This window comes from Colossoma macropomum, unplaced genomic scaffold (genome assembly GCF_904425465.1).
Source record: "Colossoma macropomum unplaced genomic scaffold, Colossoma_macropomum, whole genome shotgun sequence".
Lineage (NCBI taxonomy): Eukaryota > Metazoa > Chordata > Actinopteri > Characiformes > Serrasalmidae > Colossoma > Colossoma macropomum.
Window position 1 is genome coordinate 33984573 of NW_023494784.1, and position 26372 is coordinate 34010944.

Consider the following 26372-nt stretch of genomic DNA (forward strand, 5'->3'; position numbering starts at 1 on the left):
ATTTAAACAAGCAAAGAGGTACTGCTGAACTTGCAGATTCAAAGCCATTTTTGTATTAGTAAGTAGAAGGGATGTTTTGCCATTATTTGAATATAATGAAGTGTTTACTGTTGTGCATACAGTCATGTTTTGCAGGAAGAAACAAGAACACACCTTGCCACTGATACAAAGCACCGCTCTTATGAAGCACCAAAACCTACTTGAGTGCTAATAATGCCTCCTTGTGGACAATCTTCAGTGTGCTAAAAGTATGTGAGTGAGTGAGCTATAAGCCAGGTCCATGATGCTTAGATTCTTCACATCTAAACAAGCACATCATACATTTTTTTTTCCATGTTTTGTTTATTGTTGATATCAAAACAAATGTAAAAGGCTAGAAGTGTAAATGTAAATGTTAACGCAGGACTCATTGATACAGAATATAATCCATTATGAAACTCCAACTGTGTGCCAAACTTTGTGCACCCCTTTTCAAATTACGTTTTATTGATTTGCTAAAAGAAAGTAAGTACACATACTCTGCGCTTCTGCACATTTTAATGCACAGTTACTGTTGATTTGCTGGATTTAACACATTGGAAAAAATAATAAAACATTAAATGTGGCACATTTTATATTTAATGTTTTATTTTTTCCCAATATGTCAAATGACAAAAAACAGCAAATAGAAATTGTGCACTAAATTTTGCAGAAAATTATCATATTTACGTTTCCTGTAGAGAACTTGTTTTCACTTTTGCATATGGTTGTATGTAATTAACTACATTGTATATTTACATTTAAATGGAAATGCAAAACCTGACTTCTAAGGGTTAAATTATGTTTAAGTTATGCGTTTGATCCATGTGAAAGTGACTGGAGTAGATGGGAGGACAGAATGTGCGAGTCCCATAAATAGAATTCGCAGAAGCTTCAGAGCACACATTATAGCTGGGAATCCAAACAAAGTGGTCATAGCATAGCTATTCTGTTCCTATGTACTACCAAACATGGATTAATGTTTCTTTGTGCCAGACAGTAACGACTGTGCCTCTAACATAAAGCAGCTCGGACATATGGATCCGGCTCCTGCGCAGAGAGATGGAGGAGGACTATTTCTCATACGCTGGGAGCATTTTTCCCTGCGTAATTTCACCAAATTAAAGTGACAACCCAGACAAGCCTTTCAGAGGCGTGCAAAAGGATCACTGACTTTCTACAAACCGCAGTTACTGCTGCTGTTTCTGAATAGCCATTTTCTCCCATGTTTTAATTTGCACAAATCTGTCCCTGGCATGCTCAACAGCTGCCCTCTGACTTTACCACACTGGCCCCCTTCGCAGTAGTCCCGACACTTTCCACACAAAATCCACACCAATTTAGCCCATACATCTCTTGCTGTTGCTCTCTGGCTCGCTGAGGGGCCGTGAGGCAAATGAATAATTTAGTCCCTCACTTAACTCAGCTTACCTTTACTTTATGATCACCCAGAGACTGTCACTCCATTTCCCAGCTTGTTGGAATTCAACTCAAGTCCAATCCCGCAGACTCGACACGGAGCAATCCAAGCCAATGAGCAATGAACCTACCATGAACTTGCACCGAAATGCATCCATCCCCTACTGCTGGTGAAAGCAGGTTAGGATTTTGACAGAAATGAGCAAAGCATGCAGGGTAATTTGAGGAGAAGGAGTCGAGCCCTACAGAGGTGTTTTAACATCACTGCAATGGCTGCTTGTTTCTTTTAGAATTGTTTTTAAGATTCTATTTTCATTTTTTAAAGTTTTTTTTACAGGAAGCACCTTCATATTTATCAGTAGGCTTTGAGCGCTTTGAGTATTTGTATGTTGGGAAGGTTACTTTAAAAAATTAATTCCATTCCAGAATACTGATTACATATTTAACAATAATTTGTAAAGTAATCCCAAAAGATTATTGTATTAAAATAACATAATCGGATCCTTTAGCATTAGTTTTGGATTACTTGTCTTTTTAAAGCCATCTTGTCAAATATAAGTTGTGCAAGTTGTCATTCTGATATGTAAAATGCCTATTACTATACTATTAGCACTCAAGTAGGTTTTGTGAACATCACTGAAAAAAAGGCAACAGGCTGCTTCAATGAAGGTAGGCTTTGATTTGCAATATTTACTGAATGATTCACTGTAAAGCTGCAACATGCTCAGTGAACAATATACTACTTGAATGTTTTATAAGCTTTGAATGTCACAGTGGCCATAGTGTCAAACTAAGTCTGGGAAAGTGAATGTATACCACTGTTACCTTGGTGTACATTGCAAATTGCAAATCGCATAGAGGAGCATTCTCTGAATGCTGATAGTCAACTAAATAGATACTTACAGGTCACAGAGATAACCATTGGAAGGAAAATCTTCTGGAGTGTTATGCAAGAGCAGTTTTAATATAATCCTGGTAGTAATCATCCTATTTATATAATATATCTGCAATCTGATTACTGTATTTTTTCTACAACTTTCTTCTATTGTGCTTTTTTTATATTCTGATTACATAACAGTGTTGCACGTATTCTGTTACAACACAAGTCTACTTGTACGTATGAAAGGTGGTATATACATTAAGTTATTATTATTATTACTATTATTATTATTATTATTATTATTATTATTATTGCATGCAAATGGTCTGAGCATGTGCTCAAGTCATTCAGAGAGCATCTCCCAAAGCTGAGGCAGGTTTTATCTTCCTGTTCTTGCAGCGCTTTTGTGGAAGGACCTCATTACAGACCTTTTGCCCTTGCGTGAGACTGCAGAGATTCATATCCACGCTCCCTGCACACTCTTCTCTGCTTTGAACGTAACAGAAAAGAGCATGAAAGAGATCGAGAACACGTGCATACAGGAATGTTAGAATGATATAAAGATGTTTACACAATCAGAAGCACAAGTGCAAAAAAGAGTAAGGCCACACATTTGTCAACCTTAATCTCTTATCTTTTAGTGTTAAGTTTAATATTTGCTTCTATTTCAGGCCTAAGACACTGACGGGTGTGTGTGCCTGATGAGATCATATCTGTGATCAGGTGCTGTTTGTTCAGTCTTTCTCTGCATCTGCCAGAGGCCCAGCGCCAGCCACCAACTCAGTCTGTCTCTCACAAATGGTCTGAGCATTTGTTTTTAGTGGCAGAGGTTAGACAGGGGCCATGTGCAAGACTTATCTAAATATGGAAGTACAGATTTATACCGCAGAAATACGCGAAAACTCTTCGGCTGACTTGTGGCCAGTGCTTGAATTCCAGACGTGAAAGAGCATATCAACACTGTCGTAAAAAACTTGCATCTCTGAAATGGTAACTAATTCATAGAATGTGATGATATATTCATCAAACTGAGAGGAAGGATGAAAAACTCAAAGTCACTTCTTTAACATCACGATGACACACACAGCTCCTTTTATCATTGTCATTCAGCAACTTTTTATTTCATAATGGTGTTATTAAAAATGAACTGGGCCCAGTCTTGGACCTTAGGCTGGAAATTTGGTAAGGAATTTTGGCAAGGGAAGTTATTTCACATCTTCAAACAGGGCTGGATGTTTTAGGGCCATAACTGCATTTTAATCAAGAGGGTTTTGCCGTGACAGGTCTGTCCGCCCTGTTCATACTCCCAGACCACTCCCAGCCAGCATTCTGGACCACATAGAGGGAGGAAGGGAACTTCCCCTCTCTGCATTATCCTTCAGCATAGCTTTGCTTCCTCACCTGATGGGACATTTAATCTTTCCCCCGGTTATTGTTGTATTCAGATGTTTTGAGATAATAAGGTTCTCTGTACGCTTTAGTGTAGCATGGACCACCGATTTGAGGCCTGTGAGCAAATATTTTCTGGCTCAAAAGATATTTTTTGTAGTTCAATTACAATTATTTATCTATAAAAAGGGATAAAGAATGGAACAATGCACGACCACTAAGGCCTACAGATAATATAACGACACATAGGGAACTTATAGCATATCTAATAATGACAAGAGTGTCTTTTAATGAGGCAGAGTGTGGTAGCCTCTTTCTGCAGGCCCCTAGTGGCCACTACACTGGCAGACTGACTAACTAGGACTCTTTTGTCTCTCTGTGTTTGAAATGATGTACATTGAGCTGCTAGTGAGCAATGAGGAGTGAAAGGGAAGGGGTGGGAACACCTCGCTGTAAAAACAATTCTCCACACCTCTCCACAAAGATGGCCAAGCTGAGGTAAAACGGACAGGACAACAGCAGCTTTCTTGATATATAAAAAACTTGTACAACTAAAATAATATAAAAAAGAATTTAAACACAATAGAAACACTTATAAGCGTTCATGCCTTTTGTTATAATAAAGAAATAAACTAGCCTTTTAGCCAAAGACATTTTCTCAACATCAGTTTCTCTGGTAAGATATTTCAACCGACATTTCCGTATCTATCATTTACTGGTTTACTTGGTGATATGGGGTTCCAAAGAGCACTTGCTCTGCTAGAATTTAGTGTGATGCCAAATCTACCTAATGACTCCTGCTCTAAACTATCCTCCTTAATACTTTATATATGAAGGATTTTGTTTCTAAGTGGATTATAGACTACTTTCAAGATTTTCATGATAGATGTTGGGAGTTTTGGCTTTACACATACAAGAAATATTGAAGCTGTATTATGATCCATACCACCTTTATTATAGGAAATAAAAATGTGTTTTCCATTATACATCAACTTTTATTATTTTCAAATATGTGTTCTATCCAAAATTGATAGAGAGCATTTTGGAATGAAACTATTCATGGAGTTTCGGTATAATAGTCTTTGCGCATACTGCTCTGAATGTGCTTTTTGCCTCACCTTGCTCTGTTCCTCACTGTCCCGAGCTTTAACATTTGTCTACACTGTTCCATCCTGCACTTTCTGTATTGTTGGGCATCATGCAACAGTGATAACCATGAGGAAGATATTTATTATTTTGTAGTGGTATTATGACAACAAAGAATTGAACTGAATTGATTTGTTTTGAAATGATATTCTGAAGGCATATATTGGAGTGGCCCGTGAGAAAGTTTTGCTGTTTTCTGGAGAAGCGTGTATGCCAGTGGGCTAGCAAGCTCAGCATGCAGCTGACGGGTGCACCCCTTCGCACCTCTGGAATTTCCTGTGGGCGCAGAGAGTGGCAGAGCAGTAGGTAGGGCAGACTGCCCAACACATACACACCATCCGCTGTAATGTGTGCCAGATGGGGCTGAGTGATGGAGGGGTGGAGGGCTGGGCTGACTCCATCGCTTGCTTAATTCATTCCTCAAATATTCCCTCTTTCGTTCCACTCCACCCTGCCCTCCCCAATAAACCGCGCCCGTCTTCTCCCCCCACACTCTCACAAACTTTCTCTCTCTCTCTCTCTTTCTCCCTGCATCTCTCTCTCCCTACTCGCCATTCTGTTCCATGACTCTTGACTTCAGACCAGCTCCATCATCCCAATAGGACACACAGCAGGGGCTTATTTTTAGTGAAGCTAATCTCGAACAAGAAAAGCGCAGGCCAAGCCAAACATATGCTGGGACAGCATGCGGTTGTTTTGTGATTCTTATGCTGACCGGAGAATGGCAGCACCCCTACTCATGCCAAAGGGTTTGTCCTCGCTATCAAAGCAGAAATTTCCTCCACGATAAGAGTTGTTTGGTTTTGGAAGAAAAACGACTCTGGGTTTGAAGAAGTAATGCAACCTGGACAACCCTAATCATTTAAGAGTTGTTTTCAAGGCTAACATTTCAAAGAAACAAGCTCAAGGAAATTTCTGTTTACCTTTTTCAGCCTCATTGTAACTTGATGTAGAATTATAAAGATCATGTTTGGGTTGAGGTGCTTTAGTGGCATATCAAAATAAAGTATAGTGAAAAATGTAAAGAATCAGAATGTTTCTCTTACCTTGACCTCACATTTCTTGTGGCATGTTAACCGGCAAACTGTAAGAGAGAAAGAGAGAGAGAAGCTTCCATTTACATGTCATTTTCATAGCAATTGAATTTTACTTTTCGCAAACAATGCATTCAAGCATTGTTATGCGCAATGGAAGAGGACGTTCAATAAATCAGAGGCATGCTTTCACATGGTGGGCTCCTTCCAAGCGCCACAGCATGTTTACTCTTGGGTCACAGTCAGATATGATTTGCTATTAGTGGCGTGATGTTGCCCAGCACTCGGTAGACCAAAGGCCATGATTCTGTTTTCTGGCTACCCTTAATCAAACACTGCGGTCAGGCTCACAGCCTGCTCATTCCGCAAGGATCTACTCAGAGTCCGTTTACAAACCAAGGGTCCATACAATATATTTCAGACATCTTTACACAAGAATGCTGACCTAAGATCTGTGTCTTCAGTAAATGTGAACGCACTCATTGAGATACGAAGGTGAAAACTGACTCTGGATTAGCACTTTAAAGCACTTAATAACGTCACACAGTATACAGACATCAATAATCTGTTCAAATGTCCCCCAAGAATAGAAAGTAAGCTCTGATCACTTGTTGAAAGTCCATGAGTGGGTGTAGCACAAACATTCGTCACTACCACAGCACATGTACAACAAAACCCAGACTTTCATGATCAGTAATGATCAGTAATGTTGCTGTCTGGTTCATTTTCAACACCCACATGTAAGAGTGCTTCTGCCACCACAGACACTTTCGGCTGCCAATTTTTTTTAAAAATGGAGCATAAATAAAAACAAAGTGGTGTTCTTTGGCTTTGAAAAAACAGTGGGCCTCATTCATCCATATCTGCCTACATTTTTTCTTAAATATTTTCTTGAGAAATGACCTAAGAAATAGTCTACTTCAGATTCATGTTCTTAAAGCACAGAACTGTTCGCACCTTAATGCTCTTGAGTGTGTGTAGATTCTGTTCTTACCTAAGAACAAATCCCAAATAAGAAAACACTGGTGAATGTCAGAATCTTCGTTAAAACTGTGCAAGTTGGTTTTAAGAAGAAAATTCGGTAACACTTTCTATGAATGTCACGTTTGTAAGCACCTATAAACACATTTATAACATGCTATAATGCATTCATAAGGCATTATAAACATGGTTATAAATATTTATAAAAATTAATTACACTGAATTACACTTTACAGCCATATTTATTATATATTATGAATTGTTAATATAATGCATTATAAGTAGTGTTAATAACATGTTATACTGTCAGTGCCAAAGAAGTCAGTCCCAGCTTGGAGAGCGTAAAGACAAATACAAAGTTTATTTACGCCCTGGGATTTCCAGTATTTTATTTCTCAGCGCTGGTGCTGTTAAAGCTGCATCTACAGGGCTTCAGTTCTGAATATTCAGATGCTCCAAACAGGCTCTGCTGCCTAGAATTATTGCTACAATGTGCTTTTCTGAACCCCCTCTGACATCACACTGAGCGTGAAGTTAGTAGAGTGCTGTCATTGTAATTTGTTCCATCACTGGTTCTAACGTCAAGCTAGAAACCTTCACCCTGTAACATCACTACACTGCAGAACAGTAATGCTAATTTCTGCTAGCGTTCAATTGGATATGCAGTGTTAAGTTAGTGCCAAGCTAACGGTGGTGTACACTCACGTTCCCACACTGGGTAAAACACTGATGGCAGTACTAGTTTAAAATCTGACATTTGAAGCCCGTAATGTGCTTTATTGTGAATGTTTTAGTGTTTCAGTACATTGTTCAGTAAATACTTCAACTTGTAGCCTCACTCTTAACACTGGAGGAGGCTTTAGTGCAGTACGCTTCACTTTACTTAGAGCGGACAAATACAACTTACGAGCACTTATAATTTGTTATGAACAGTACTTATAATGCATTGCGTTAACAATTCATAATGCATAATAAGCATGGCTATAATGTGTAATGCATTTTTATAAATATTTATAGCCATGTTTATGATGCCTTATGAATGCATTATAATGTGTTTATAGGTGCTTACAAACGTGACATTAATAGAAAGTGTTACCGAAAATTCTTCTTAAGAACGGTTGGTCAATGAGGCCCAATGTTCTAGGTCATTTGTTCAAATGCTGCAAGGACGTAAAAATGAGTTGCAGAGGTATTTACAGAAAGAGATCATATAAATGACTGATCAGCAGCAATTCTTACTTTCGTTTTCTTATTTAACATTGTTTAAATTTCATTTGTAATTTGGAATCCAAAGATTCAGCTCATAAGGGTGAACAAAACTGGAATTTGGACATAAAATATGCTCCACAAATTGCAAGAACTGTTTAAATTTAGCATTCATTGTTACGTGAAATTAAGTTATGACACTAATGAAACATTTTCTGAGCTTTGTGCTAAAAATATTAGCATATACCTAAAGCAGCTGGGACTTAAAAGTAGTTGTAGAAACACCCAATAAATGCCAACAAAATATGTGTTAGAGACAACTTAACTTTCCACTACATCCAAATCAAACTCTCTAACCCTGATATCAACCCAAAACTTAACTCTAGTCTTGCTTATAATCCTAATCATTACCCTGACATTGTTGATAATTTGGTAAAACATTTGAGAATTCTTACATAAGCTACAGGTTACCATCAAAATTAAGTATGACCATTTTAGCCACCTCCTGCAGAAACCTCACATCTTCCACAGCTCTTGCAGGTGAATAAAGCTTCTGTGAACCAGAACAGAAGCTGATACACCCTGAGACACTGATACTCCAGCGTGGGACGAAGCAGTGAGGCAGTGAGCTTTAGCATGTCTCTCGTCTCCTTACCCTTTTCCCCCTCCCATCACTATCCAGCCCAGCAATCACAAGTCCACACAGCCTTGCACACACAGGGCTCACACTGTTTTGTGTTTCCTATAGCTGAGCTTTCTCTCCCTTGGCAGTGGAGAGCCTTTATCAACAGAGGCCCTTTACAGGAGGCTGAATATTCCTTGCCAAGGTGGTGAAATGCCTCAGGAGCCCCTCCCTTTTGTTTCTCACAATCAACTGGTAGAAGCGCTGGGCTAGAAGCAGGAGGAGAAATGAGTGAGAGATTAGCTACAGTGGTTAGACATCCACCAAGCTTGCCTTTAGAGATGTTAAATATTTATATTGTAAAATGTTACCCTGTGTATTGCCCCCAGCGGCCATAAATGGCATCAGGTTAAGAAATACATTGAAATTCTTTGACAGTGTTATAGCCAAGCTGGGTGTAGACAGGTGCGTGCTACTGGAAGACACCATGCGCACCAAGTTCTTTGGGGTTTCTTCTTCTGAGTGTTTGGGTTTTAGCTTTAGTTTGTTTCAAAAAAAGTTCTCTGATTCCAATAAAAATATTACTGAATATAAGGTTGTCAGGAGGCACCTCAAATAATTGATACTGAGGCTCTCCTTAGTTCATAACAAATTATTAACTTTTTTTCAATACAAACATTGCGTTAGCTTGCTCCACTGTTACTTCTAACAGTGAGAACTTAGCTGAGAAGTGCTAATATCTACAGGCCACTGCCCTAGCTAGTGAGCAATAGTAGTTGAGTAGTAAAGAAAACAAAAGTACAGAACTGTGAAAAAGCAACAAGAACATCGCTATCTTCAACCATTCACTGTTTCCACTGCCCTGGAGTCTTTACGTCACTCCATCCAACGCTTGGCACTGTAACTCCGAAGTTATTGAGTCAGCAGAGTGTTGGCAACCTTTATGCTATATGTGCCTCAGCACTCAATGACCCTGCTTTGTAACTTTATGTAGTCTGCTACTTTGTGTCTGAGTTGCTGTTGCTCCTAAACGCTTACACTTTTCAATAATATCACTCACATTTGTACATGGACAATGGACAATACTCCTATTACAGTACCATGCTCAAATTCAGTGAGCTCTTTAGAATGACTCATTCTTTCACAAATGTTTGTAAAGGCAGACTGAATAGCTAGGTGCTTGATTTTATACACCTGTGGTAATTAGGCTGATGAAATATCTGAATTCAATGATTAAGAGGTGTCCAAATACTTTTGTCCCTATAGTAAACGGTTAAGTTGAGTAACATTAGTTGGTGTTCGTCATACTCTCTGTAACAATCCCTCTGGGTCCTTGACCTCACTGATTGCCCCCTGAAAATCTATGCCACTATCTTGAAGAAATACTTGCATTGGTTTATGCTAGATGCCATTTGTTTGTTGATTCACTTTATTTGTTTGTGAGTCACTCTAGAACATTCTGTCTGATAACATCCTTTAGCACACTCATACACCATTAAAACAGACAAGACAAGGAGGAAGAACACAAAAAACCACAGCGAAATCAAACTGACACAAATGAATCACACTACATGACGACTTAAGCAGAAACTGTTTAAGACTATAACTCATTCTCTTTGTGATAGAAAGGAGGCCTGATAGCAAACCTAGAAAAAGGCCATGCCATTAGAGAAGTGTAAGATCTTTCCCCCACTTATTTTCCTTTCCCACACCGCTGCTACAAATAGAGGTCACTGGGGGAAAACACCTGGTCCAGTGTGTCATAAATTGTCAACCCTCAGCTGATTCCTTTTAAAAGATCAAGAAGCAAAAAGAGCTTTGGTGGACTCCAGAGGTGGCTGTCGGGAATAGAGTTTAAAAGTGTATGCTTATACTGGAGCACCACATATCTTATGTAATATCTCTCCTTCCTGCCCTGGATCACATATTTTCACGTGTGTGTAATATTTATTGTGATTATTTTTTAAGTCATTGGTCTGAGGAGGAAAAGAAGAAGAAAAAAGATGGGAGTATATCCTCTTAGGGTGAGATTCCCATGCTTTCAGGAGCAGATCAGAGGAGAAAGGAGGTTTTGGCATGGGCCATACATACTTCTTGGCTTTTCGTAGGATATTTTCATTAGCATATGAGTCTCTTGTTGGTCTGCGACTGCAGCAGATGTGAGACAGGCTGGAGAGACAGTTTGATGAGTGTTTGTGTGTGTGTAGGCTGAGGGTGTGTGTAAACTTCTTTATAAGATAAACTAGCTTTGTGATTGACAGCCACAGCACGTTCGAACGTCCAACCTGTAGAACAAGTGTAGAAGCAATCAGTGGAACTCAATCTGAACTCAATTCAGAATCAGGTCTATGCTCATCAAGCCTCTGGTATGCCATTATGTCTGGAATCTCTGGAATAACATGTGCTATTGCAGTAATATGAAGTCACAAAAAATACCAAAAATACCACAAAAATAACTAATATAGTATAAATGGTGGAAATAGTTTTGCTTCTCTGGGTAAATAATTAGAAAAAAAACAATCAATATTAGATGTGGGCCAAATTGGCCAATGGCCTTTTTTGGTGATTTTAAATAATCTTTTTATATCTTTCTGTAATACATTATTGTTAACCCAAAGCTCAAACTGTGTGGGCTAAAGGAACACAAGAAACAAACTAGCACATTTCTAGTACTTTGTGTTAGCCAAACTCGCAATATTAACAACATTACTTGCTCTTTAATGGGCTGGCATTTTAAATACGTAAACAAAACATCATATTGATCTTTAAATAATAATCAAAGTGCATCATTTAATCTAAAATTAAAAACTAAATTAGAGAAACACAAAATATACAAGCAGTCTTTGCAAAATAAAAACGACCAAGGAAGAAAATTTCTCTATGAAAAATTAAATTTATATTTTACAATTAAGATGAAAACAATAAGAATAAAAGCTACTCATATATACCATATATACCATCATATATAAGAGGACTAATTGCGGCAACACGAGGACCACAGATCAATGATCCTTCATTCATCCATCACATTCTTCTCAAGACTTTATAGGCAAATGAAAGAAGGGCCGTTAGGGCTGCTCTAGCGTGACAGACGTTTAAAAAGCCATTCCAAAAGCTCAGCTGTTATCTGTGTGTGGGAAGCAAATCCACAGGTTTCTGCATGTGCTATGACTTCATGGCTTTGATACCTCACTCACTCTGCTAGCAGTGAGTAGTTATGATGTAATGCGTGTAACAGTGAGACTTAAAACACCCCTGGAGCTCTCTGGTCACAACCAGCTGAGCTCTTACAGCAACAGCACAATATGTTGCATCAGGGATTTAACCCCTGACTTAATAATATGCAACTCATTTTCTGTTGTTATGCACTATGAAAACACTTCCCGTAACATTTGAGGCCTTGAAAAGTGCACTGTGCAGCACATGTCTTTTCTCATGATCCCATTTCCCATACACAACAACATACACGTCCACTCTACACACACTCACGCATGTATGCTCAACACGTTTTCCTGCACACGAGCCCTGAGCAATGGGGGAAAGAGCAGGACTTCCATATTGGGTGTGAAAGTGCATCGCAGGGCCTGCGCCCGGCTTTGCCTTGTTAGGAAGTTCAGGTCTTTGGTGTATAAACACAGCAGGGCTGGAACAGGGAAGAGAGGGAGGGAAAAAAGGATGGATAGAGTGAGAAAGAAGTTAAGAATGGGTTGGGGGGGAGAGGGGGTATGGAGAACGGTGGACTGTTTCGTATCTGATTCAGGCCTTGAAGAATGTTCCTAAAGGGGAAGAGGGGTGGGCAGGCATTTCCCAAGCTGCACATTTGGAACGGCCAGCGTGGTCCCAGAGGGCTGGGCCGGGACAGGCTACACAGAGAGCGTGATCTGAGACCCAGACTGGGATTTCCTCCCAAATCAGCTTCATAACACACTGCACTGCCCCCTTTCACATACACTTAAGCTCCACTGGTCTGACCCCTAAAGGATGAAATAAACAACCTGGGTTCAATGTTTGATTGACAACTGGTGTTTTTTCATTGATTTCTGATCCTCTCTATAGTTTCGTAGGTGTCTGCTACCCTTACCTTGTATTACTCTGCGGAGCACCTAGAGGGAGGTTGCAATATTAGAAAAATTCTGTAGTAACAAAAATGAGTCCATGATACTAGATTGTCCTTGTCATTTTAATTCAATGTTCCTTGATTTTTTTTATATTTTCCTAGTAATTTTTGATTTATACTGCATGATAGGCAACATAAAATGCGATATTTGATAAAGCTGTTGGATGCTGTAATGATGATATAATTATGATTAAAATAGTTTGTCTCTGGTCTTGTAGGAAGTTCAGATTGATTTTTAAAAAAAATACAAAAATTACAAAAGCACTTTTCACTATTGTGCCTCAACTTTGACTAAGTCCCTCAACAACTTTATTATACAGGTCTATAAAAAATATATTATTTATTAATTAATTAATTTATTTGTTTATTGTATTCAAGAGTACAAGAAGTTTTACTAGTCAGTCTGTTATTCATAGTTGTCATCAGAAAACAGGCAAGAGTCAAGTCCAGTAAAGACAAAAAACAAAAATAAATGAACATAATAACAAGATCAGGCAAACAAATCCAATAGGGAAGAGGCAAAAGAACAAAAAAACAGAGTAACAAAGTCAGAACCGGAAAGCAACACAAACACTAGCAAAAGAGCACTCAGTAGCTCGAAATCCAAGCAATACCTTGCAAAGTCTAAAGCTAAGAACCTGGCCTTATAAACTATCCTAACTAAGTCATATGACACATAGAGCAAGTGAACAGAATCAGTAATCCTGTGAGGCAGATCTCTGATAGGTAGGGATGACATCACGGACATGTGTTCATTCAGAGGATTCTGGGAGATGGAGTCCTCCAAAGAGTTTGAGCCAGAGGGATGCATGACAAAAACATTCTTCATGGTGATGCAGGTTTGTTGTAACAGTATTTATTACTGCTTAACACACTTTACTGAGAACAGTCATCACATGTGAAACACTTTTACAGGCTAGTAGTTAAAGAGCAATGTTCAATGTTCAGGTGTGTGTTTTGTAACTGGCTGAATAGCAGAGTGGTTAAGTCATTTACTCTGCACGTGGAACTGCAGGATTCAAGCCGGCGCAAGGAAGCACATATTAGGCTTCTAACACAATGTTCCTGCCAATGTAATTACATCATTCTGGCTGCGGGCCTGTAAGGTAATTTGATCTGTTCTGTTATCGCATCCTTTTGCTGAACATTCTGAACATTCTTTTTCAATTCATTAAGAAAAAAAATACTCGCAAGAAACCCATTCTTGCACAAAAAGTAGAACTTTTGTCAGTTATTCCTTCAATTTTACAGTTTTTGCAAAGAAAATTGGCAAATCTAAACAGCTTTCTGTTTAGCATATTTAATTACGAACAATCAGAAAAAATCTGCTCATTTATTACAAGCATTCTGAAAAGCTAGGTGTCTGGGCACTGAACCTGCACACACACAGCAAATACATACTCACTTTCCCACACATGTACAACATCCCTTGAGTACCATAGCGCCAAGCTAGGGTTTAGAGCCTTGGCAAGCTCAGCATGAACAACACTGTGGTGTGATTCACCAGCACCGGAGCTCCAAGCCACAAGTACGCCACAGCAAACAGCATAGCCAGGCATCTGTGTATGCCACTAGAGTAAATGTTTACTATGTGTTGTTAGAGCTGAACATGTTACTGCACCAGACTTTCTAAACAGTTCTGGGATCAGTGTACAGAGCACTGTAGGACTGTAATGGAAAATACCGGTTAGAGATATCTGTCCTTTGCAACAGCCACCAGCTTACCATACAATGGTCACTATAGGAACATGCACTCATCCCACATTTGCTCCTGCACAAATAGCCAGAGGGTTGTAGGGACACATTTGTACACAAACATGCACAAACATGGAAAAATATGAAAAATATACAGGTAAATAAACACAATGACCTTTAGCAGAAAACAAATGTGTCTGTGACATCAGCAAAAACCTCACTGTGATTTCACTCATAGAAAGTGAACTGTTGAACATGGGAGGACCACCCAAGCCACCTATTTCTTATCTATGTATATATGCTTTTATTTTATTAGCCTCTCATTTACGGATGCAGGTATCCCTTACATGAAATCAGGGTATCATTTTATAAAATACAAATATGATCCTACCCATTCCAATGTTTTCCCTAGATTTCTTTTGTATTAGTGGGCAACATGAGATGTTGACACAGAGGGAAAGTGCAAGTTAACCTGTTGTGGCTATTACTGGCTTAGCCTACATGACCCTCTTAGGGCTACTGCTACTGTTGAAATATCGCCCATGTGCTGTTTTGAAATGTACACGTTAAAATATAGACCAAGTGCTGTTTGATTCTGATTTTATACTGGCCAAAATATCAGGAATACAGCATGGAGCTTGCAGTAAGCACTAATAATAGACAGTGTAGTCACCACAATCACAGAGTCAACTATCATAACCATTAATGAGGGACTTGTCATGCCTGACAACTAAGTCAGACTGTTCTGAGTCTGATGGGTCTTGGAGTAGAGGCACTGAGGCCTGGCCCCACCCATCAAAACATGGTTTTTTGTTCTCTGGTGCACTCACTGAGTACATTTAGTAGGGTTGTAATAATGCATCAAGACATGATGATAATGCAATGCAAATGATGTGACAATGCATTGTGGAGAACAGACATTCTCATAAATACGCCATCTAGTGCAATTGCATTATTTGGACAGCAAAGTTTGCAAACAATCAGCACCAGTTAATAACACACTCCTCCTGCCTTCCAACTGTAGGCTGTGCAAAGTAAACTGTGGAAAAACATAATTACAGTCATCATTTTGCTTCATTGGAGTTTTGTCAAAACCATAATGAGAATATTGAACTGTGAACACAGTATCGTGAAACGAGTCAACTGGTATGCTGAGTGTATCATTACAGCCCTTATAATTAGTGTTCAGCACCCACTTCTACACACTGTTCAATACATTTTTCAGAATTTCCAACCCAGCCTGGCCTTACAGCACCCTTTTCTCAATGCTTCTGTTTCTCATTTTCACCGTTAACCCAGGTGTAAAGTGAGGAGAGCCAAACCTCTGTCATCTGCATCCAGGGTCAACTTTTCTCCTATAAGAAGGAGTCGAGATGTAATATCCTGCATGGACTATCTTCCAAAATGCCTTTTGTCTGATGCTCATCTGGTATGGATTTACCAGTGTGCGGCTCAATTCAGTGCGTCTCCTTCTAATTCCACAGTAATAATGCACGAATTTTGAGGCTTCCACTAAACCACACTGAAGAAGGCCTGCAGGGTGCTGCATAAATCATAGCTGCATCTGCTGCAACAGCTGTGTGCACATCATAGCGTATCAAAACATTTATGTGGAATGAGAAACGGTGATTTATGGGAAGAAGAGCATGCAGTGGGCACTTTTCTCAGCATGCCAAGTATATCTGGTGATGTCTGAAAGAACATGTTCAGTATTTGGGTTTCACAGTTCATTGCGGATGACTGCGTCAAAGTATTTTTTGATTTTCACAGCACGACAGTGGACATAAAACGCAATATTAGATCATTTTCTTGGATATTGCAATGATGATATGGTTATGATTAAAAGTGTGACTGTACAGCAAGTACTATGCATTAGGCATTTAATATATAGTTCTCCTGATTGTAACTCACTTTCCTCTACTGCCCCCTAGTGGTGGAAATAAAGTCATCTTATCAGTGATACAGTCTCAATATCAAACTTTAATAAATACAGTTTGTCACTGTACTGCTGCAAATGTTTGGGCTAGATAGTTATCTCAAAATGATACATTTCAAATTGGCATGATTCATTTTAAGGAATCACACTATGGTCCAGGAATTTAACAAATATCCGTGGGCCTTCAGCCTGACCAGTACACAAGCGGCTACAACAATCTTTTAATGGAGAATTCAAATTTGTTCTTCTGTAAAAGACAGAAAAGGAACAAAGCCAATAATTATATCCTGTAGTCTCTCAACCTATTTTGCATACAATTAACAGGAATTTGTTCAGATTCATTTATCTTTTCACTTTTCATCTGCCTCTTTGGTATTTTTAAAGGAGAAAACTGAGTCACTAAGCAGTTTACATCCAATAAAATCAGCAGCTTGAATCCACAATCTAAATAGTGCTGGACCAGCCATAAGTGATTCCAGTCTTTCAGAGACACAACAGTGCAGTTGAGCGCTCTAGCACAACTCATCAGCTATATATCAGGCCCTTGCCGAACTGCATCTGCACTGTGTGGTGCTGGGGCGTTCAGTGCTATAGAGAGAGTTAAATGTCAAGTGCTCCTCAAAAATCTGTAGGACGTGCTGCCGCAGTGGGTAATCAGGAGAGTCGGGAGAATTCCTGGTGGGCCCAAGTGTATATCTGTAGTAATTTCACCTGCAGCCCCTAGTGGTACAGCCCCTGTTTACTGACTGTCACTGAGTCTCGTACAGAGGATAGCTTAGATAAAGCCTAGCTTAGCTTCCATTTTACCTTAAATGATGTAGTAGTTATATTCAGACACTAGTATGGCCGCTAGCATGTAACTGCTGCACTATTTAAGGTGGAATGAAAATTCAAATGAGAAGTTAACACCAGCCTCGAGAGCATCAAGTGTATCCCTCGAGTGTATCAAAGTCAGCACAACTGAACAGGCAGTTCAGTGTTGTTTTTAGCAATACATATGTAGCGATTTTCATATGTGAATCAGGTGAAGACGGACAGCAGTAGCAAAAACTGCAGAGAACAAAAGGTGGCACCAAGAAGACAAGAATGAAAAAGGTGCTTAAGGAGGATGAGGACATAGCTGAGCAGGTGGCCAGTGAGAAACTTACTTAGCCAGGATTAGTTTGTAGCATACTGGACATCTTGATTATGTAAGATTTAAGATCAGTTTGCATTTTACCACTAGTAAGCCACTTTGGTTATCTCAGTTATTTTGCACAAGGGGTGGGCTGGTCTGCATCATATAACTCCCAGCCTGAAAACAATCCTGCTCTTGTAAAACGGTTAAGGTTACCATTATGTACTAGACCAAACGGTCTCAGATTGGATCACATTCTGATTTCATTTCACCACATAAAAAGCCAGGTGTAAACACCCTAGGATGTATTGTGATCAGATTAGAATTGTATCACCGAAACCATATTCAACACAAGTGTATATTAAATAGAATGTGTTTTCTTTAAAATGATGCAGTTCTTCTATCATGTGTCTAAAAAGTCCTCTGGACATTAGTGGCTCTGACCACTGTAGAAATCACAGCAGCTGCAAGACAAAGTTGTCTCCTCTGCTGATGCAGATGATTTGTTGCTGTTTTATATGCTTTCTTTGAATATCTCACAGCATATAATACACTGCTAGTAAAAGATGAGAAGCAATGTTTACAGTAGGCTACTGGAAGTAAAATGTAAGTGTTGACCCACTTTTTATGCAGGCAAATAAAATCGGGTCTCACTTGTCACATTGGTGACTCATTTTAGCGTAAAGGGTAAATGAAATCAATCCAAAGTATATCCAGAAAATGAAAATGCATAGTGTAAACAAGCTCATCGACTCACTCTGATCTACCCAATGTCTAATCTACACCTAGAGCCTGATTTGAGAGTTAAGAGAATTGTTTTCTTTGGCTGAGGTGTCTGAAGGTGAGTCTGTGGCTCTGGAATTATTTGTTGTAACTGGAAAATGGTGGAGGACCTTTGTTAAATGCATGAACAAGCACTTCTGTCCAATCCAGCATACTCTCATCTCAACTGACCACACAGCAGAGATTCAGTCACTTTTAATAGAAACAGAAAGTGGTAGCATAATTACAGTTTTTTAATTGCTATTTGGCTTTAGCACAGTATTTCACATACCAGTAATCAAAGTATCCCACTTTAACAATTCATTTAGGCAGTCTGTAGAGAAAGAGCTTAGCTGGAATTCTCAACAAACTTTAAAAAAGGTTATTGAATATAAAGTGACATTCTTCCTAGCAGATCTGGGAAAATTCAAAGAAGAGGTCATAATATATTGTGTTACAACCCTGCAATAGGTTCCTCTAAATAGAGAGATCAGAAATGATTACACTAGTACGTCAATGTCAAAAGGGTTCAGGTGAAAAGGTGAAGAATCATCCATTGTTTTGAGTATATAAACTCATTCACATTCACATTTTAGATGAACTAACAGTGAGTCCAAGTCAAGCAACTGTGCATATTTCCACAAGGTGGCAGCATTACTTTAAGTACTTAAATGCTTCTGGAGTTTTGAGGTCTTTTCAAACCCTCGTGTGCACTGGGCATGTAATTGGACATATTACAGAACATCAATAGCATTGGATATGTGCTTCCTCCAAATCATGGTGAAGGAATTAAAATATATTTTAAATAAAAAAAGCAACCATAACAATTATGAGCACTCCTTTGTCTGTATTTTCTGTTGGAATAATTGGAGAGAGTGTGGTGAGACAGGCAGTGACACAGTTACTTGATTAGAGTAATGTTATGAAAGTCAGAACAGAGCCGATCCGTCAGCAGTGGAAGCCAATGTCAATTTGAAACAACATCAATCTCCTCTATTCATTTCACTAATGCAATTCAAGGAGACCAACAGCAGCTCTGGGGCGCTCTAATCAGGTATGAAGAGAGAGTTTATGTTAGGTAATGTGAGTGTGTATTGTGAGGGTGAGTGAAAACTGACAAATTCCTTTTGTACTGGGGCTGGTGTGGCTGCAGGTTTTCATTTCAAACAAGCAAGAGCACACCTGATTTCACTAGTTTAATCAATCATTCAGTTATCAAACAATTGATCATTTGTGCTCCTGCTTTGTTGGAATGAAAACCTGCAGCCACATCGGCCCTTTGTGGATATGTATTGACACCCTCACTCCATATAAATAAGTCATTACTCATATAAAATGGACAATGAGCATAGAAACATGGTCATAATGTTATGCCTCATCGGTGTATAAGCACACACATGCACTCATGCACCACACAATTAACCTTCTTCAGGCAGCTCATATCTCACTGCATAAAGCTGAAGGTGACCGAGAGGGTTGTTTGTATTTTTTACTGAATAAGGAAAACTAGAATGGCAATAAAACCACAGGACAGTTTTTTTATAAGCATGTTTCATTTCAGTATGATAATGTATATTATGTTCATACAGGCTCATGTACTCTACATGCCAAATCAATCAGTGGGATTAGAAAGCAGCAGCACTGCCCTTTTCTGGAATGAAAATAAATGGATGAGCTCATGTTCCAGGACAGCAAGTCACACAGCAGATTCTGTCCCACAGCCAAATACACACCAACCACTCTTCCACGTCCAAACACACACTACCACCTCTCCCACTGACCTCACAGACCGGGGGCTGCGCAGGCCAAACTGCGTCATTCAGCTATTGTGATTGAACACAGCAACACATCCTGGCAACGGCACATGCAGGTGATGGAAAGAACGGCAGCACACGTGACTCAAGACTGTTTGTAAACAAAGTGTGGTGCAGAAAAGAGAGAGAGCCCACAGCTGTTATACTCTATAACAAACAAAAGAGTTGAAAACTTGACATTTTTTGCTGTTACTTGTCCAATGAGTAAGAAGAGTACCAGCAAAGCTTCTATTAACATAAAACAACTATTTACTGATAAGTCGGATTGGAAGAGTGGGCTAAATCCGGATTTGACCGTTTATTTTTTTTTTCCAAATTATTGTTAAAAGCACATATTGTGGTTTAAACAATTGAAAGGTTTGTGTGCTAATGAATGCAGACATCACAACAAGGGGATACAACCAGGCCCAGATCATCCCCTGAGCCCCCACTGGCAATTTATGACAAAACAGCTGTTTTGACTCGCAGTGGGTAACAGCTTTATTAGCTGTACAGTGAAAAAAATGAACTATTTTCAAATTTGTCACTGAGTTACAGGGGATCATAATCCTGACAATCTCCAGGTTTTCCTCTTCTGTAAACATCTGCTTCATTTTCTCCTCCAGTCATCCAGCAGCCGCTCCTATATACACACTCAAAAAAGATTCTTCAAGGTTCTTCAAGGGTTCTTTAGTAAAGAAAATGTTTCTATATAGAACCATGACCACTCAAAGAACCCTCTACATAATTAAAGGGTTCTCTGCATTGTGGAAGGGCTCTTCAGCTTAATGGCCCATGTACTGTAGATGGTTCTATATAGAATCTTTTTGAAAAGGTTTCTATATAGCACCAAAAAGCGTTCTTCTACTGGTACAAACTTGACATTGTAACATTCAAACGAACCAACAAAAAACGTTTTCACGTGACGTAGTGTTCAGACAATTTTTAAACAGGACAACAACAAAAACAGCTGCATGTGAAAGAATCATATGTGTTAGCAAGGGAGAGAGTATGGATGGACAAGCATAATGTAACGGAGGAAATTCTGCTAAATGTACTTAGCGAATCATAACTATATCAAATGGTCCGTATATACCTCTGAAGTTGAGACTAGGAGGCAGGCACAGATTTCTGTGCACCTCTGAGCCTCTGGCACATCTCCATTCCAAATTTTAACCTGTTGCTTTCTTGGGGCTTCCACTGGTTAAACAGTGACAGTAACAGATAGGATGGTAAAGCCAGTGATGATAGCTGATGGAACAAGTCTTCAAATGCCATCTCTGATGCGGCTTAATAACTCTTTTTCTCTCTCTCTAAAACAGACATACAAGCCGGCGTGTATATCTGTATATCTTTACAGGACTGAAGGTGGCTTCTATATGTGGCTTACGTATACAAAGCATGTGTTGTTGCATACTGGTTGTGATTAGGGCTGCACCATACATTGTAATTTTTCATTATCACGAAATTAGTTTTCGCAATAAACATCACTGACGATCAGCAAGAATGTTAGCATAACTTAACCATTCAGCTAAACAGCCAGTTACAAAACACACACACACACAGTTTAAAAACTACTCCATTCTATACATCTAGCCTCTAAAATTCTTAAAAATTCTATTCTCACTTTCAGTGTTGTGTGTAAAATGCATAGACTGGCAAAATGTATGAAGCATAATGGCTGAATAAAGAATTATTTGTTTTTGTAGGCCTATAGCAAAAATAAAAATGTACACATGTATTTGTCTTTGTAACATGACTGCAAACATGAGTAGAAAAAGCTATTTAGAAAATCCTGACTGTTTTTAGACTAAAGTACCTCATAGAACTCACATTTCACAGGCTGTAAATTCTCCACAAGGGGGTGCTATTAGCAATCAGATAGCTTTTGATGCTTCATAAGAACAGTGCTTTGCATCAGTGAAAGTATGTGTCCTTGTTCAGCCTTGCAGTGCACAAATACGTGCTTGAGTTTTAATGTAACTATTCATCATTATTGTTATTTTGCACAACAGTGAATAGCAAGAAGAGTCTAGTTAGATTTCTGTTTAAAAGTGGAAAAAAGTCTGTACTTGTGGCACATCTAGTTAGTGGCACAGTATTTTAATAATAATTTATTGCTTCTCATATCATTATCATGACATCCAATAACTTTGCCTATCATATGCATATCATATTTTATGTCTATAATGTGCAGCCCTAGACATTGTAAATCAGCTGGAGGTGCTAAAATTATGCTTTGCCAAGAAGGGCAAAACAGCTTGCACAGGCACTGCATACACACACTTACTTTAATTCTCCCGCCCTCTTAGCACCAGAGTCAACAATTCTCACTTCCTGCGGCTAAAAACGTTTCCCTCTCTTTATTTTTCCAAGGCACAGCATTATCTGGAATATTGCAACACAGCTAATTTTAAAATGACACATAACACTGCCAAGTTCTCCAAAAGTGGAGCCACCACACTGGCCAGCTTCCTGCGCCGGAGCTACTTTACCTACAAACCAGGAATCAGACAGTAATTAAGCCTTATTTAACTCACCAGTGCAGACAAACAAGTACAAATATGCTCTCCTGAATTCAATAGTCCATGCAAATTAAATGAATCCAGCGAAGTTAAAGAACATAGTTGTTCCTAGTCTGATCTGTTTGTCTCAGGCCACACATTGCAACCAGTCCGGTCACCTTTTTTACCCCCAGATGAAGCACAGCTGCCTGTAAAAGAAGAACTGTTCTTTGTTTGGTGGTTTTGTGAGTGCTATGACAGAGGGCTTATCTTTGAAGTGCTTTCATGCACAAGAATGGATCCTATCAAGGCAGGACTGTTTCCCTGGGGATGGATTATAACCTAATAAAGATAAGCTAAACTGGAAACGCTAATTTACAAAATGTCCACTTTAAGCAGCCTGTCAAAGTCCTAAAGCCCTTATCAACAGGTCAATATGCACAACTAATATTCAAATTCAAATCCAGCATTTACATTTTTTTCCATTAAGAACTCTAAATGGAATTTGAACTTCAACAGTTCTTGTACAGCTGAATTCTGCAATTAAGACTTTTAACACTACCTGTAAATCTTAACAGCTTCACAGCAGCTACAGCATGCAGGAGCTCTCAGTGGTGCTCACAAAGCCTAACCCATTAATTAAAGAGAGTGCTATTGTTATGTAATGACTTGACATGCAAAAAACCCACAGCTCCAAAGAGACCCTTCACCTAAGAGACCCTTCCTCACCATCTCCCACAGCACAGGAAGCAGCCAGCCTGTGGGGGAGCTTTCATTAGAGAGCGTGCTGATGAGGCTGTCCTCCACATTGCCGTGATTGATTGAGGTTAGGCCTTGGAGGATATTGAACAGTGAGAGCAGCTGCCTCCCATTTAGTGCAGAGCTTAAGCAGACAGGCCCAAGCACCAAACCCGGCCAGCGTTAACCATCTCTACCTCAGAGATTCACTAAAGCTACACTGATCGGTTACAGCGCCCACATGACGGTAACAGATTTGCCGGATGTGAAGGGAAATCATTACCTTCCTCTACGCAATCAGTAAACTGGCATCCTATTAAGAGAGATAATGCTAATCAGAGAGCTTAGGGCCAGTGTGTGGGCTTGTCCTTTTGGTAACAAAGCTGATTCAGCTCATAAGCTACTCTAATTAGCAAACTCTTAAATCAATAATTCAGCAAAGAAAATCTAATTCACTGCCTTACCCCAAATGGAGTTGATCAGCCATCAATGTCTGGTCGGAAGTTCGCTTCTTTAATTTTGTACTAGAGTTTTGAGGCTAATGGAAGTAATGGAAGCTTATCTTGGCAAACTGATTTAGGCATGCAGTTTACATGATGCTATTTGCCGTCAATTAAATCACTACACATATGCCTCAGATTGGGTTGAGTTGTTAGAAAACCTCAAATCAAATTGCTTGCAGGGTTTCTGACGTTATAGAATATTGTAATATTTTTCCATAAAAATCTATAAAAGTAGACAATAATTAGACTTCAAGATCCCTACGTTTTAGCTGTATAACAGTTTTTAGCAAAGCTAAACAACTTAGAACACCAAACAGTTTTGGTTAATTGAATACATTTAGGGAGAAAACCTCTGTGAATATGATTTTGCTGGCAGCTTTGCTTAACTAATGCAATGGTTGCCATGTTCCAGTTATGCATACCTGAAGAAAGAGTATGTCAGTGATTGACTGTTTGGTCTCTTACAATCTACAGCATAGGTCCCATATATCGGGGGCTGCTGAATAAAGACATTCTCTGATGTCAGCTGGCTACTCTGAGGGACCTGCGGCCTGTATCGAAGACAGAGACAGACAAGAGCGATGAAGTGAGAAAGATTTCTGACCCGCTGCTCATGCTCATCATGCAGCAGAGACAGAGAGCTGGGATAAGAAGGTGCTGAACTGAGAGAGTCTCCAGACACATGCTGCACTGCAGGATGTTTTGATGCTCAGAGTGTGGGGTGTTTGTTTGAAGGCAACAGTGCTTGATATGCCTCACGTGTCTCTCACAGCCCTGCTGGTTTTATAACTCTTGGACAGCACTGTGTGTCCATTTCCTAACAATGTCGTTTGCCTTGGCAAAACATGAAACTTTCATAACAGCAGATTAAATGGCTGTGACAAGAAGATACAGAGATAGTGATCACAGTGAAAACAACTCAGGCATGGACACCCATGATACACAAGTAAGCAGCTGTTGCAAGGACCTCTGGCCTTTTGTGTGCATTTGGCCGCTGAGTGGCTGCTTTCCTGAGGAAGACGGAGCGTAATGAAGTTTTTCCATTCAGGCCTCTTGAGACAGCAGAGGTGAGGGTAGAGGTGACGTGCTGTTAGCTGAAGTTGTGTGTGCGACGTACAGCTCATGCCAGGCTGGGATAGCGGAGGCACTGCTCTTTCCTCTCTTTCAGTGCCAGGCCAAACACACACCCACGTGGTATCCACACAGCTTATATCAGGACTACCAGACATTTCCAGTGACTGGAACGCAGTCAGTGAGTAGGAGAGAGGAGGGCACAATATAACACATTGTTTTATTGCTCAATAATCTCTACAAAGTGACAATGTTAGAAATTGCCCCAAAGATGTGGCTAATTTTAACATGTTGCAGGGGGTAGTTGTAACATTTGCTAGAAGAGTCTGGCAAACAACAAACTGAAAAAAGTTGTCCTAACCAAATAAGCTTTTTAACTTAAATACAGAAAACTATGTGATTCAAAATATAGATACTGAAGTAAAATAGGAAATATCAGCATGATAAAACTGAAATATATTTTATCTTTAGCTATGATGAATCATAATAAAGTAAAAAGAAAAAAATGAAACTGAGTTTATAAGGAAAGGAGGCTGGCTATCAGTCTTTACTCTAGGTGGTTCAATTGTGGCATTGTGTTAAAACTAACCTCGCCATGTGGAGGCTGTACTTGGCTAGCCTCATTAGTGCTTTCTGTGAGTTGTTTATATGCTGCAAAATAGTCCTATGTTACAGGCATCAAGACAGTTATTTGTTTATTTATTACATTACATAGTTATTATTTTTACACACCTGTGAATTCTGTGACTTATACACTAGGTAGTGTAACAATGCATTGTGGTATCACAATGCAAAACTGTGACAATGTGCATTAGGTTACTGTGACATTGGACTGTGGTGAAGAGATACTGTATTAGCTACATCCAATGCAACAGCATTACATTACAGCTTACAAATGATGAGCACCATTCAAAACTCATTCCACTTCAGGGGGACTCTCAAGAAATGTCAGTCAGAGAGTTGTCAAAATTTGCAGATGGCGTTGCGATAAGAATATAAAGAAATGACCTGAAGTACGTTCTGCTTAAACCTGTTTATGAAGATAAAAATCTTTCACTAGATAAAAAGGGCTGAACCTAATGTCTTCGTTAAGCCCCCTAACCCTGATTAAAAAAATGATTAATTGAACTTACTTGATTCAAATGTGTACACATTATGTACACATGAATAAATATAGTACAACAATTTTTTTCTTTCAACTTATGTGCTTTGGCAACATAGTTAATCAATGTGAAAATGATATACAAATTTGAATAACATAAATTAAATGCATGACTTTCTTTCAGTGTGTGTGTGCACGTATACTTGCCCTGACCCTTTTTAACCCCTCCATCATGACTTCACAGCTACACAGTATAAGTGTGTACAGGCTTTCATGTGTGTGCGTACTTAAGAATATGATGGCCTTACTGCGTCTCTCTCTAGAAGATTATATATCTGT

The 26372-nt window shown here is 39.2% G+C and overlaps 1 protein-coding gene across 3 annotated transcripts in view; it reads right to left on the reverse strand.

The window, feature by feature from the left end:
• The window catches only part of tns1b (tensin 1b), a 229136-nt gene that overhangs the window by 137168 nt on the left and 65596 nt on the right, over window positions 1–26372 (reverse strand). For all 3 annotated transcript variants that reach the window (XM_036569578.1, XM_036569561.1, XM_036569569.1), the window contains exon 3: window positions 5899–5936. In XM_036569578.1, coding sequence (XP_036425471.1) covers window positions 5899–5936 — 38 coding nt within the window. The remainder of the gene's footprint in view (window positions 1–5898; window positions 5937–26372) is intronic.